The sequence below is a fragment of the Protomyctophum bolini genome (assembly GCF_963924005.1).
Source record: "Protomyctophum bolini genome assembly, chromosome: 14".
Classification (NCBI taxonomy): Eukaryota; Metazoa; Chordata; class Actinopteri; order Myctophiformes; family Myctophidae; genus Protomyctophum; species Protomyctophum bolini.
Window position 1 is genome coordinate 12,993,431 of NC_137875.1, and position 13,970 is coordinate 13,007,400.

At 45.4% G+C, this 13,970-nt stretch overlaps 1 protein-coding gene across 11 annotated transcripts in view; it reads left to right on the top strand.

Moving 5' to 3' along the window:
* The window catches only part of LOC308328683 (calcium-activated potassium channel subunit alpha-1a), a 223,450-nt gene that overhangs the window by 144,766 nt on the left and 64,714 nt on the right, over positions 1–13,970 (top strand). For all 11 annotated transcript variants that reach the window (XM_080782710.1, XM_080782713.1, XM_080782716.1 and 8 more), the window contains exons 10-16: positions 5,425–5,535; positions 6,401–6,506; positions 7,334–7,416; positions 7,981–8,050; positions 8,894–9,049; positions 10,413–10,522; positions 11,080–11,148. In XM_080782710.1, coding sequence (XP_080638836.1) covers positions 5,425–5,535; positions 6,401–6,506; positions 7,334–7,416; positions 7,981–8,050; positions 8,894–9,049; positions 10,413–10,522; positions 11,080–11,148 — 705 coding nt within the window. The remainder of the gene's footprint in view (positions 1–5,424; positions 5,536–6,400; positions 6,507–7,333; positions 7,417–7,980; positions 8,051–8,893; positions 9,050–10,412; positions 10,523–11,079; positions 11,149–13,970) is intronic.

Consider the following 13,970-nt stretch of genomic DNA (forward strand, 5'->3'; position numbering starts at 1 on the left):
TCAGGGTCTCTTTGGAAGTGAGAGTTTGCTCTATTGGATCCATACCGAGTCCTCGTGGTACTGTCGGCTGGAAACCTTGTATGTTCCAAAAAACCTTTCAGGAAATTGAGGGGAAAAATAATAATTATTTAGTCACAAAACTCTTGTTAATACTTGATGGTTCAATATTTTAAAACCAAATCCACAGACTTAAGCACTTACAGTTTGGCTTTCAAAATCGTTCTGGTGAAAATAGACGAGCTGACCTGCAAGCTCACAACGCACACATCTTCGCTCCAAAGCGCTTTACATGATAGATTATGCATAGATTTCATTCACACACACACACACACACACACACACACACACACACACACACACACACACACACACACACACACACACACACACAACACACACACACACACACACACACACACAGACGGCGGAGGAAACCTTGCAAGGCACCAACCTGCTCATCAGGAGCAATTAACAGGTTCAGAGTCTTGCTCAAGGACACTTCGACGCTAACTTTGGGGGAGCCTGGGATTGCCTCTCTACCGGCCAGTGCGGCCACTTTACCCCTGAGCCACTGTCGCCCTCATACAATGAGATTTAAAAAAAGACGTTGAATAATGGAGATACAGGGATTCTTTTGGGCGGTAGTTGTTGTACACAGTGTTCTGTGTAGTGTAGCATATACACCCCAGTCAGCTCAGTGACGGCCGTAGAGTGTAGCGTGCACCTCAGTCAGCCCAGTGACGGGACTCAGGCCGTACCGTGTAGCGTGCACCCCAGTCAGCTCAGTGACGGGACTCAGACCATATGTGCTCATATCGTAACGACAGGCGTTCCATTCTGTTGGCTCCCGCTCTGCGCTACGATGGGGGGGGGGGGCATGCCGTGGTTTCCATTAGGAGATCTGTGGTTTCCATTAGGGCCAGACTGCAGTGGAGGGGCTGCCTGGCACGGAAAGCGGCCCTCAACCCTGGCTGAACCCCCCCCCCCCTCCCCTCACACTCCCCCCACCATGCACCTCCCTGTGTCTTGAGGTGTGGAGACCTTCACACTAACCACCCAATTAGACGTGACCACACATACACTCCCGCGCGCACTGCACACTCAGGGCTGCAACTGTCAATTATTTTCTTAGGGATTATTTTATAGATTATGTATATTTTTGAAAAAGATGTTGAATTGACCGTTTTTGACAATATGGTAGAGAAGCAAGACAAAAAAACGTATCTTGTTTCCATCTATACAGGCGTCAATACAACACACGGACAGTACGATCATTTGCAGTTCGGTTAATTTGCGTCGATAACTTAAAAATGGGAAGTAACAGCTGTAGCTGTTGTTTGAGCTGTGTGTGTGTGTGTGTGTGTGTGTGTGTGTGTGTGTGTGTGTGTGTGTGTGTGTGTGTGTGTGTGTGTGTGTGTGTGTGTGTGTGTGTGTGTGTGTGTGTGTGTGTGTGTGTGTGTGTGTGTGTGTGTGTGTGTGTGCGTGTGTGCGTGCGTGCGTTTTTCTAACCTTCTTTGTGTATGTGGTTATTTCACTGCATGCATGCGTGTTGTGTGTGTGAGTGTGCGCGTGCGTGTGTGCGTGTGTGCACGGCCTGTACTGTATACGCATTTTGATGGGGTTTTCTGAAAACCTTTTTCTTGTTCCGTGAGCTTGTGAGTACTACTTTCTATTTACTTTAACTTGTTGGATGTTGAGGATAACTAACTGTTACCCTGGTGGTTTTCAGGTATCAATAATTGTATGAATTAATGAATGGTTAAATCTTTTACTGTGCCATTATTCTGTGATTATTGTTGTGAATTTTGATGCTGTGGTCGACTCGTCAGGCAGAAACATATGTCCAAAAGTTTTCGTTCGTTAAAAACAAGTAATATTTAGTGACCACTTTCACTTGAAATACTGTATATAGGGAATGAATTTACGGGAGGGAAAAACCAATGAAATATGAATATACTGCAAGGTTTCTGCCTGACAGCAACGATTTGGAACAACGTGAGCTAACTGAAGGAGACAACGCTCTTTAATAGCTCCTCTTTAGCCCTACAGAGAGAGGATAAATTGGGGGATTATACAAACACTTTCACTAATAATGAGGAGGAGACATTATGAGTAGCATCGTTTCATTCCCAGCAAGCCAAATGACGTCATGATGAATAATATAGCTTACTCTGGGCCTGATCTGACTAGTTATGATATGACTTAAGTTGATCTGGCCTCGATCGGACTCCTAATGGGCAGGATTTATGTTGGTTGAAATCAGGTGATATTCTGGGCCAGATCTGACTGGTCTTGGTTTTACTCGATCTGGCCCCAATGGAGACGTCACTAATTCGTCCAGGTCCTGACCGTGCTTGCTGGGTTCTGCCGATGATGAACCAATACAAAGTGTGTGTGTGTGTATGTGTTTGTGGGGGAGATTACAGTATGTTTGTAAGACTCATCCTAATTCTTCGAACCCAAAGAATCCCGGATCTCCTTTGGTGGAGGAGGAGGGTGGGTGGCATTGGACTGTGGCAGTAGGATTTCCTTGGGTGGAGGAGGAGGAGGGTGGGTGGCATTGGACTGTGGCAGTAGGATCTCCTTGGGTGGAGGAGGAGGGTGGGTGGCATTGGACTGTGGCAGTAGGATCTCCTTGGGTGGAGGAGGAGGGTGGGTGGCATTGGACTGTGGCAGTAGGATCTCCTTGGATGGAGGAGGAGGGTGGGTGGCATTGGACTGTGGCAGTAGGATCTCCTTGGGTGGAGGAGGAGGGTGGGTGGCATTGGACTGTGGCAGTAGGATCTCCTTGGGTGGAGGAGGAGGGTGGGTGGCATTGGACTGTGGCAGTAGGAAAAACACAGCAGCTCATCAGCCTCGTGGTGCCAGACCACACAGGCCTTCTCTCATCTCTGGTCATGCAGTCCGTGGTGGATAGTAACAAAGTACATTTCGTTGCTGTTGGGCAGAAACCTCCTATCTCCATATTTATTTATTTTTCCCTGTAAATGCATGCCCTACTTGATCATGCCACAAGAGCATCAGACAAAAGCATCAAAGGTAGCACAGATCCACAAGTGCGCTTTGAGCAAGTACTTGCTGTTGTCACTGCTACAACTTTCACTAGTTGAGTAATAATTGACCAGGAGTATCTATGCTTTGACTAAAATACTGGGCTGTGGGCTTGATTGATTAAAATGGATTCAAATCAATATGATTTAATTTCAAAAATAGCAAACTAAATTGCAGTTTTGAGCTTGCAAATCTGCCATTGTTGATGCGTTTGTATGATGAAGTATGGCGTTAATCTTCCAAAAATATGGAGATAAGAGGTTTCTGCCCTCCTTTATCCACCACTGCATGCATGCGATCATCACAGCCGCTCAAGTCGTTAGATTCTCTTAAAAGGACATCTGTGAAGAGCATTAAACCAAGTGGCCCTGCTCTGCCCGCAGCATGCCACCTCCCCGAGTCCACTCCAGGCGAGCTAGCTGGGCCGGCGGTCCCATTCCGCCTGGCAACAGGACAGGAGAATGCACGGTCGGTGGCTTGGAGCAGGGCTACAGTGAAGGTTCTCATCGGCTTCTCCATATAAAGACTGACGTTTCCTCAACTCAATAACGTGCTATATAAAAACTTCAGACGTTCAGTTGGAAGCTAATGCATTGGCTCTGTCCCGCGGCCTTACCACCAGTGCATGAGAACATGTTCTTGGATCAGGAGATATCTGTTCGAGCGGATCTAGCAGCTCCAGGTCTTGAACAATGATCGGAGATGACCATGCAGATTACGTGTAAAAAAAGAAGTAACTTAATAACACGAACCGCTCCCTCCAAACCCAGGGACTCCAAACTGGAGTGGCTTAATTATCTCCTGGCACATCCTGTTAAGTGTGGGGGGGATGATGAAGCCATTGTCATTACACAGATTTTCTTACAGGTCTCCGCAGGGTAATTAGGGTGTCCGCTTCGCTGTCCACACTAATCCCAGTCAATGTAGAGTAGACTATCCACTGAGTGGATTTGGATTTCTCGTTTCGGGGGGTTTGGCACACAGGGGGCTTGGTGACATTTGGGTTTCACTTTGGGGAGGGGTGGGTGGTTCTGCTTTATACCACAGTGCAAATGAAGCGGATAAAGTGTCGTAAATGCCTTGGATTAGTGTGATTAAGTGACATATCAGGCAATGGAGTGAATGATATCGGCTAAATTCTAGGATTATTATCTGGGAGTCCCCCCCCGCCCTTCTCTCCCCTTAATGTGTTCGCCAGCTCTTGTTAAATCATACAACTTGAAATGCACATGGCTTCTAGAGTTCTGGGACATTAGGAAGCTCACGTTTGCCAGCCCAGTTTCCATTGTTAAGACGTTTTCGATTATCGTCTCTGTCGGGTGGAAAGCTATTATCTCCAAAACTGTTACTTTTGAGTATTCAAAAAGCTCGAAAGAGTTCGAAACGCGTCGCTTTTGTGAGACGCTGTAGTACAATCAATTACGGTGTTAATTTACAAAAAAGTTAAAAACAAAAAACTTGGAATATGGAGATAGGAGGTCTCTGCCCGACAGTGCGATGACATCGTTTAACCGTGACAGCCTTTGGTCTGTGCCGCATTTTAACAGACAACAACGATTATGACTGTGGAAAAGGCTCCTCATCATCATCATCACAAGAGTTTAAATGTAAACACGAAGCCCTCCTTGATCCCTACGTCCTAGAAGTGCACACAGGGGACACACAGGGACGCAACCTTTAAGCTCCAACCTCGGTCCAAATCGAACCGCCCGTTCTCTCTCTCTCTCTCCCCCTTCTCGCTGTAATCAGCCCTGTGTGGCTGCCCACCCCCCCGCTCCACGTTTGTAACACACTGCTGCATCTCTGCCAGGGAGCCGTCAAATGGTCTGAGGTCCTATTTACAATTTATGTCGACCGCAGGGCGCTCCAAATCACTTTGGAAGCTTTTAGTAACGTCCTGTACGGAACGGCTACGAGCATATTGATGTGCATGTCTTTGTCAACATCCATTGGGCTCACGAAAGCCGAGCGGTTTTGGCCGAGGGGACAGCTTTTTATATTGAGAACGGATGACAATCCCCCCCCACCACTTGTGGTCCTGTCTGATTATATCTTTAGGTTTTCTAAAGTGGTTCAGGGTTGAGTGTTTGATTGCACTTGTCGTGCAGAATTTAACCACTTTCATTTCATAGGACGGGGAAAGTATTCACTTTTATGAAGAAAAGAAGAAGAAAAAAAGTCAAAAAAATATATTACTCAGTTTTGTGTTTGCTTTGAAAGGCCGTTTTCTTGACATGTAAATAGATGTTTCACTCTGTATCGAGAGTAGGACTTTAGAGTGCTTTTTGGTATGACTGATTTTCAGTGGGAGGCATGCCAGTGTCTGCAGTGATTTATGCTGCCCGCTCAAGTTGATTCCTTCCCCTCTTCCAGGCACATTGTGGTCTGTGGTCATATTACCCTGGAAAGTGTCTCCAACTTCCTCAAAGACTTCCTACACAAGGACAGGGATGATGTCAATGTAGAAATTGTATTTCTCCATAAGTAAGTTCACTTTTTTTCTCTCCTCTTTCTTGCGCCACAGCGTATAGGCTAGCGATGATCTTTACCACATGAGCGCTGGCGTCCCTATTGTGGGAATGCCTGAATGGGGCAAAAGATAAAAACATTGGTGAATCTTTTGACCAAAAATGGGAGAATATTTGGCTAAGATTTGGCAAAAGTGCGGTGAACCTTCTGCTAAAATTACAGATCTACAAGCAGCAGATCTACTTCGCTTCGTGCCGTATTTCGAGCTTGCAGTTCTGCTACTTTCGATGCTGTGCGACGCTGTGATCAAGTAGGGCGTTAAATTATGAAAAGACACACACAGTTACAATATGGTGAACGATCGCCTAGTATGACCTGCCCGGAATATGGATGCTCGGGTTCATGTGGTAAATTCAAGACACTGAGAACAAACTCTATTACAGCAGGTCCCGTCCCAGCCTTTTCTGGACCAAAGTGCTCCCACTTAAAAAATCTCAAAAGTGTCCGGCCCGCTGTCCGACTCATCTGACCGTGTTAAGTGGTCAGACGGGTGTGTCCACGTGCAATCTCAGAGAATGTTTATTCTAATGATCAATCAATCAATACGGTGTTCCGGGTTTGATCAATGGAACTAACTTGGTACTTTAGGTTAAGTTACCTACTTATCAATGAAAACTTTTCTAATGTTTTAAATTATGCTATATTATGATTAAAAACCTTTTGTCAATAATGTGGGGGGGACCCAATTGCAAGATCCTCACGACCCACCAGTGGGCGCTCAAAGATTGTGAATCGCTACTCTTGTAACATTATCAGGCAACTGCTAACTCTTTATCTCTCTCTCTCTCTCTCTCTCTTTCTCTCTCTCTCACTCACTCAGTATTTCCCCTAATCTTGAGCTGGAAGCCTTATTCAAACGTCACTTCACCCAGGTGGAGTTCTACCAGGGATCTGTTCTCAACCCTCATGATCTGGCCCGAGTGAAGGTACCATCATCTCACTGGGAATGACTGTTTACATTTCAATGTAGGCCTTTTAGTAGACGCTGTGTATCCAGACTCCAGAGTGACTTACAGTGAGTCAAGGTGAACAACACATACTGTACATAGAATGCAGAGGGACAGTGCAGTGACTCACTAATCTAGGATCATACAGTATATGTGAACCAAGAATCCAAAAAGCTCGTATCTGTCCAGAAATGTGATGATGTCGTTGTCGTCGTCGTCGTATCGTCACGCATTGTGAGCTTGCAGATCGGCTAGATTTAATCACGTGTCACCGACTCGTTGTATGATGAACTTGGACATTGAAGGGGTTGCAGAACCACTGCCAACAGACACATATGCTATCAATTTCACCACAATGCATTGACCCATAACTGTACATTTGATGTAGTGCACTTCTATGTGTATAGTGTATACGGCAGCGGTGGCCGAGTGGATTGCGGAGCGGTCTAGATACCGGAAGGTCGCCAGTTCGAATCAGCGATCCGACACGTTAAAATTACCACCGTTGAAGTGCCCTTGGACAAGGCATTGAACCTCTACCATGAAATGCTCCATGTGGGCCTTGCTGTAAACAAGTATCTGATGCTTAGTCGAGTTACCCTTGGTAAACTTGATTTACCAGAACGCATTTCTTCTTCTTCTTCTTCTATACTGTATGCCATCAACGTGTGTCTATATATATATATATATATATATATATATATATATATATATATATATATATAGTCATACACACACATACGGCATGTGCGTGTATTAGGTGAGTGGTGATATAATGGTTGCACCTGTTCCCCTTGCACATGCAGATTGAGAATGCAGATGCGATTTTAATACTGGCCAATAAATATTGTGCGGACCCCGACTCAGAGGACGCGGCCAACATCATGAGGTACTGTGTGTCAGTGTTCATTTTGACAGCAACGTTTTATTTTGTTTAGTCATAGTCTTTATAATACAATTTCATATAGTTTTAGTCATATTTTAGTCCTCTTGAAAGGTTTTAGTTGACTATAACAGTAAGACGCCTGAGGGCGAGAAGTGATATGTGGAGCGTATCTTGAGTGTACAGGGTGTGATGAGGTCAGATAGAGATATGGAATGTCTGAATTTATCTTGAAATTGTCCGTCATGCATTGGACCTCTGTACTTGGACTGTCTGTGTCACAACATGACACGTTGTAAGCTTGTAGATCTGCTATTTTTTGGCTAATGTTCCCCCCCAGAATATGGATGCTGGGGTGCAAGTCGTTAGCAAAAGTGGCATTTTAAGATTTTGAAGTATTATTATTATCGTGATAATATAGTTCAGTATTTTGGCCACAATAATCGTGGCATGACATTTTCATGTCATTCCATTCGATCCCTACTCTATAATTAATGACGATTTATGAGTTATCTGACTTATTTGGCCTACTTTCTCATGTGTTTGTTGTGGTTTTTTCTCACTGTTTAGGGTCATCTCCATCAAAAACTATAATCCAAAGGTCAGAATCATCACGCAGATGCTACAATATCACAACAAGGTAACACAGACCAGATCTGAATGCTTGACAACAAAATGTCTATGGACGTTTTCACAATGCAAAATAAAGTGTCCAGAACATGTCTGGTTTGTCAACCTGTGGATATTTAGAACAAAATAAACATATTTCTTTTATTTCTCTGTCCCAGCAACACGCTCTCGCGGGATAGCACCAGTAAACATTCGTTCTTTAAGATTTGCTGTCAGTCACCTGCGCCCAGTTAGGAGACCATTTTGTATGATTTGTTTACCTTTTTGCCATTATATCAAACATATAGTAATTTATTTATTTATTTATTGGATATTTTTGGGGGGCTTTTTATGCCTATATTGATAGGTAGACAGTAGTGTGACAGGAAATGGGGAGGGAGATGGAGTGGGGGGATGACATGCAGCAAAGGTCGTCGGGGATTACCAGCCTAGCTGCCTGGACCGCTAGCCTGGTTGTAATGACTTCTCTCTGCCGTGAGAGAGAGAGAGAGAGAGAGAGAGAGAGAGAGAGAGAGAGAGAGAGACAGCGAACATTATGCTTGTGGTTGTAATTTTAAATGTTTAAATGTGTCCAGATAGCATGGTGTCGAACACCCACCTCGCTGCCTTTGCTTCCCTGTCTCTCTAGTCTCTGCTGTTTTTTCCCCCTGCTTTGGCTATTCCAAAATAGCCGCTGCTATTGTCCGAATTGTTGTTGTTCCATTATTAACACAGGGACCTAATGGTGGTATTTTCAGCTGTGGGTCCGCGACCTAAAACGTTATCTGTTTGTACAATGCATTTTGACAAATAGAAAACCTTAGCAAAAAAATGTCATCATGTCATGTGGCGTTGTGTGTTCCGTGCTCCGCAGGCCCATCTGTTGAACATTCCGAGCTGGAACTGGAGGGAGGGCGATGATGCTATCTGCCTGGCCGAGCTGAAGGCGGGTTTCATCGCCCAGAGCTGCCTGGCCCAGGGCCTGTCCACCATGCTGGCCAACCTCTTCTCCATGCGCTCCTTCATCGAGGTAATGGCTGTGACCTCTCCTCTAGTCCTACCTTTCAACACAGCCGAGGCAACACAGCGGAAACCACGGAGCGAAATGAATACTGGCACTATGTTTCTGTCAGTGGAGTGATTTATGAAGTTGTCGCTGCGTCTCCTGCAGCTATATTCATCACTTGCAGTGGCTGTCGGTAAAAAGTAGATTTACTTGAGTGCTGTACTTGAGTAACATTTTTTATTTTTTTCCCCTTTTTTGTACTTTTTTGGGGATACTTTTATTACTTCCAATCCACTGCATTTCAAAGACCAATGTTGTGTACTCTATTACATTTATAGGAAGGGAAGAAGTACATTATGAATTATCCGCTTTAGCCCTTTTTAAAATTTAGTATTTGATATAGGTAGACGATATAAAGCTCATACAACGTGATGCATCACATGAAAAACGAATGAACTCGAAATGAAAACGTCAAAATTAAATGCAAATAAAAACTAATAAAGTGCAGACCTATAGTAACCTTGTCTCGTACTTCTATTCATCCAGTAGGTCTTTTGCTGTCACATGGAATAGTTTAATCGGAGAGAATAAATTCTGTGGGAAATGTTGCCGTCGGTCCAGAAAAAACTAAAAAACTAAAAGGAGAGGTGTGTGAGTGTTTTTGGGGTTTGAATGCCACATCGTATTTCACTCTGGCATCTCATATGGAAGCTGTTCAGTGTTTCTGGTACTGAATGCTGAAGAGGTGCTTGCTCTCTATCAAAGAACTGTTCTCATGTCATAAAGATGATGGATAAGTTTATAACGACCTGATGTGGTGCGATGCAACATCTGCTGGCCACGTTGGGTTCTCTGCCCGGACACGGAACGGAGCAGCAATAGAGCCACTGAATGAGAGGCCGTTTTGGAAGGTTCCTTGAACCTATAGACCGCCGTTGCCCCATATTTGTGTTCTGTGTGGATGTACTCATTACACAAACCTTGAATTCATTTTATTTTGTTTTGCAAGAGAGAGCCGGTGGCGTTGTGTACGGCCGCTTCGTCTTGTGCTCCTCTCGTTGCATTGTCTGAAGAAAGCCGAACAAAAAATATCTTTGCTGTCGGGCAGAATCTCCATATCTTTTGTGTTTGTTTTTTGTTTGTTTTTTGTGAATTTGAATTCTGAAAAGTACGTGTTTCGGACGTCATGAGGTTTCCACCCGACAGAGGCTATATGTTTGTATTCTTATACATGTGCACAAGACATTAACAATAAAGTACAATGTTGAACCTTGAAATAAATGCTGCCATTGTGTAAGGACGTTAAGATCAATACACATCAATTTAATGTCTTTAAAACGGCTATTCTTTATACCTCTGACATGTCCGCTCTCTTGCTCTCCGTCAGATTGAAGAGGACACATGGCAGAAGTATTACCTGGAAGGAGTAGCTAATGAAATGTACACCGAGTATTTGTCCACTGCCTTTGTGGGCCTCACCTTCCCCACTATTTGTGAGTAAGTATCACTTCCCTCTGCCCAAGCAGCAAGTAACAAAGAAACTCACAATTCAGGTCTTTTTTATTCATTTTTTGTCAAAGATTATTTGGTGTACGGAAATAAAATAAGGCATACGTGGTTAGGGGTTTGGGTTTCACGACTACAGATTTGTTTTGTTATGTGTGGCCTAATAATCGACTAGTTTATGGTTACCATATCATGTAATAATAAAGAGGCAGAGAGAGAGAGAGAGCGAGAGTAGTTTTGGTAACAGTGAAAATGGTTTATGTTCAGGCATTCTTCTGTGAAATACTTCCATACAAATGAATGTCAAGCCTGTTTAGCTGAGCCTCACCTGCTGCTGCTGTTCTCTGCAATTTTTGTTTATCCTACTGTACTGACGAATGGTTAATATGAATGATAACCTCGACTAGTTGACTAGTAGGTCGACTTCATAAGAGTCGACTAGTTATAAAGTCTAGTTGGCGAAACCTCTAGTATACACATGTATGGTCTACTACACTACAGTTATGTCCATGTTGTCTCTAATACATATACTGTGTGTGTCTTTGCAGGCTTTGCTACGTCAAGTTGAAACTGTTGCTTATCGCCATTGAATACAAGTCAGAAACCATGGAGAGCAGGTTTGTACTGTGTGTGTGTGTGTGTGTGTGTGTGTGTGTGTGTGTGTGTGTGTGTGTGTGTGTGTGTCTTTAAAAACAAATAAATGTAATTTTAATTTAGCTGCCAAAGCCCACCTATGAACACTAATGTGCATTGAGAATCTATCAAAATGTCCCATTTGAAGACTTAAGGCCTATTTTTCATGTTTAGATTCCATCTGCTACGTTGAAAACGAACTGGTAGCAGCACCTATCGTTCGCTATATGGCGGCGGCGGTGGCTCACAGACATGCAAAAGTGTAGCTTTTCGGCGAAAATCGCCGTTTTTATCCCAAATATAGGACCTGTGTGATTCATGCAAATCCGTTAAAAAAATGTTTGGGGGGGGTGAGGGGGTCTGTGAAGCCCGAGCTCGCTGCCCGGAGAATTATCTGACAGACTACTCTCGTGAGTCACTAATGATTCTGAGCGATATTTCTGCTTGCATCTGGGCGGCATGATGTGCGCAGCCGCTGGTCGCTCCGCGGAAAAAAAACCTGTTTGTGTGGACTCGGCATGAATTTTGACACACTGTCTGTGACTCGCCAGTCGATCCATTAGTTTAGCTGCTACAGTTAGCATTAGCAACGTTAGCACTTTGCGTTATACTGTCTGTGGTGTGGACGCGCCGGCGTCAGTTTCTCTCGCTGTGTGTGTGTGTGTGTCTGTCTGTGTGCTCGTGTGTGTGCATGCATGCGTATGAGTAAATAAATAAAGCACGCGCGCGCGCGTGTGTGTGTGTGTGTGTGTGTGTGTGTGTGTGCGTGCGTGCGTGCGTGCGTGCGTGCGTGCCAGGGCTTATACTAAATGGATATATTAAAAACGAAAACATGCAGCTCAACTGTTGAATAAGGAGAGGATGTTACTCTACATGTCTTAAATTGACTAAGGCTAAAATAATGAAGTAAACTGACCCTGTTGACTAAACCATCCCAAAACATTTTATTTGTATTATAATTCATTATTTTGCCAGTGAATATAATTTTCTATTTTACATGATGTGAAGAGTGTAACTGTAAGGGATTTTGAGATGGGAGTGTGAGTGCTGGACCAGTTTCTTTCTTTAAATCACACCTGTGTGAAGTGACCCTTATCATCATACATCATCCATTCATTGTCATTTTTGTGACAATGAATGTGTAGGATTGTGTAGGACAAAAATAGCCGATATATGACAATTCATTCATTGTCAATGGCATTTAGGACACAAATCTACTGAATATAGGAGGGGCTAGTGCTCCTCGAGGGGCTAGTGCTCCTGTTGGAGTAAATTAATTGTTCTATGACTATCAGGACATGAATGTTAACATCTTGCTCAATACTGACTAGATTTGTACTGATTTAGTAAATAATCATCTGTCATTTTTGAGTGGTGCAGCCACTCAACCACACTATAGACAGCTACAGTATGTGTCCCTGTGTCTGTCCCTGGCTGGGTCCCTGTGTCCCTGGCGGTGTCCCTGTGTCACTGGGTCTGTTCCTGGCTGTGTGCCTGTGTCACTGGGTCTGTCCCTGGCTGTGTCACTGTGTCATTGGGTCTGTCCCTGGCTGTCCCTGTGTCACTAGGTCTGTCCCTGGCTGTCCCTGTGTCACTAGGTCTGTCCCTGGCTGTCCCTGTGTCACTGGGTCTGTCCCTGGCTGTCCCTGGCTGTGTCCCTGGCTGTGTCCCTGTGTCACTGGGTCTGTCCCTGGCTGTGTCCCTGGCTGTGTCCCTGTGTCACTGGGTCTGTCCCTGGCTGTCCCTGTGTCACTGGGTCTGTCCCTCGCTGTCCCTGTGTCACTGGGTCTGTCCCTGGCTGTGTCCCTGTGTCACTGGGTCTGTCCCTGGCTGTCCCTGGCTGTGTCCCTGGCTGTGTCCCTGTGTCACTGGGTCTGTCCCTGGCTGTCCCTGTGTCACTGGGTCTGTCCCTGGCTGTGTCCCTGTGTCACTGGGTCTGTCCCTGGCTGTCCCTGGCTGTGTCCCTGGCTGTGTCCCTGTGTCACTGGGTCTGTCCCTGGCTGTCCCTGTGTCACTGGGTCTGTCCCTGGCTGTCCCTGTGTCACTGGGTCTGTCCCTGGATGTGTCCCTGGCTGTGTCACTGGGTCTGTCCCTGGCTGTCCCTGTGTCACTGGGTCTGTCCCTGGCTGTCCCTGTGTCACTGGGTCTGTCCCTGGATGTGTCCCTGGCTGTGTCCCTGTGTCACTGGGTCTGTCCCTGGCTGTCCCTGTGTCACTGGGTCTGTCCCTGGCTGCCCCTGTGTCACTGGGTCTGTCCCTGGCTGTGTCCCTGGGTCCCTGGCTGTGTCCGAGCACGAAACATAGCGTTATAGCATTTGTTCACCACCAAGTGTCACTGTTGCACAGCCTAACACACAGACACACAGGCCGGGAGGAGGGCTAGTACAGTGTAGTATATACTGTCCCCCATGACACCCCCCCCCCCCCCCCAAAGTGGGTTTAGTACCGATAAACGCTTAAAAGATTTGCGCCGCGGTTTTGCCCGCGGCACAGCGTTGGCCCCGCACACTGTCACCTTTTTCACCTTGGGCCTGTTTGCATGCCTGGGCTCAGGGGTAGAGTTGCCAGATGGTAACCGCAAGGTCACCAGTTCGAACCTGGGCTCCCCCAGAGTTGGTGTCGAAGTGTCCTTGAGCAAGACTCTGAACCCCTAATTGCTCCTGATGTGCTGGTTGGTGCCTTGGTTTCCGCCGCCATTGGTGCGTCAGCTTTGTCCAGTGTGTGTGAATGGGTGAATGTAATGTAAAGCGCCTTGGATAAAGGCGCTATATAAATATACCCTTATATTTGTTGACCCTCTGACAGGA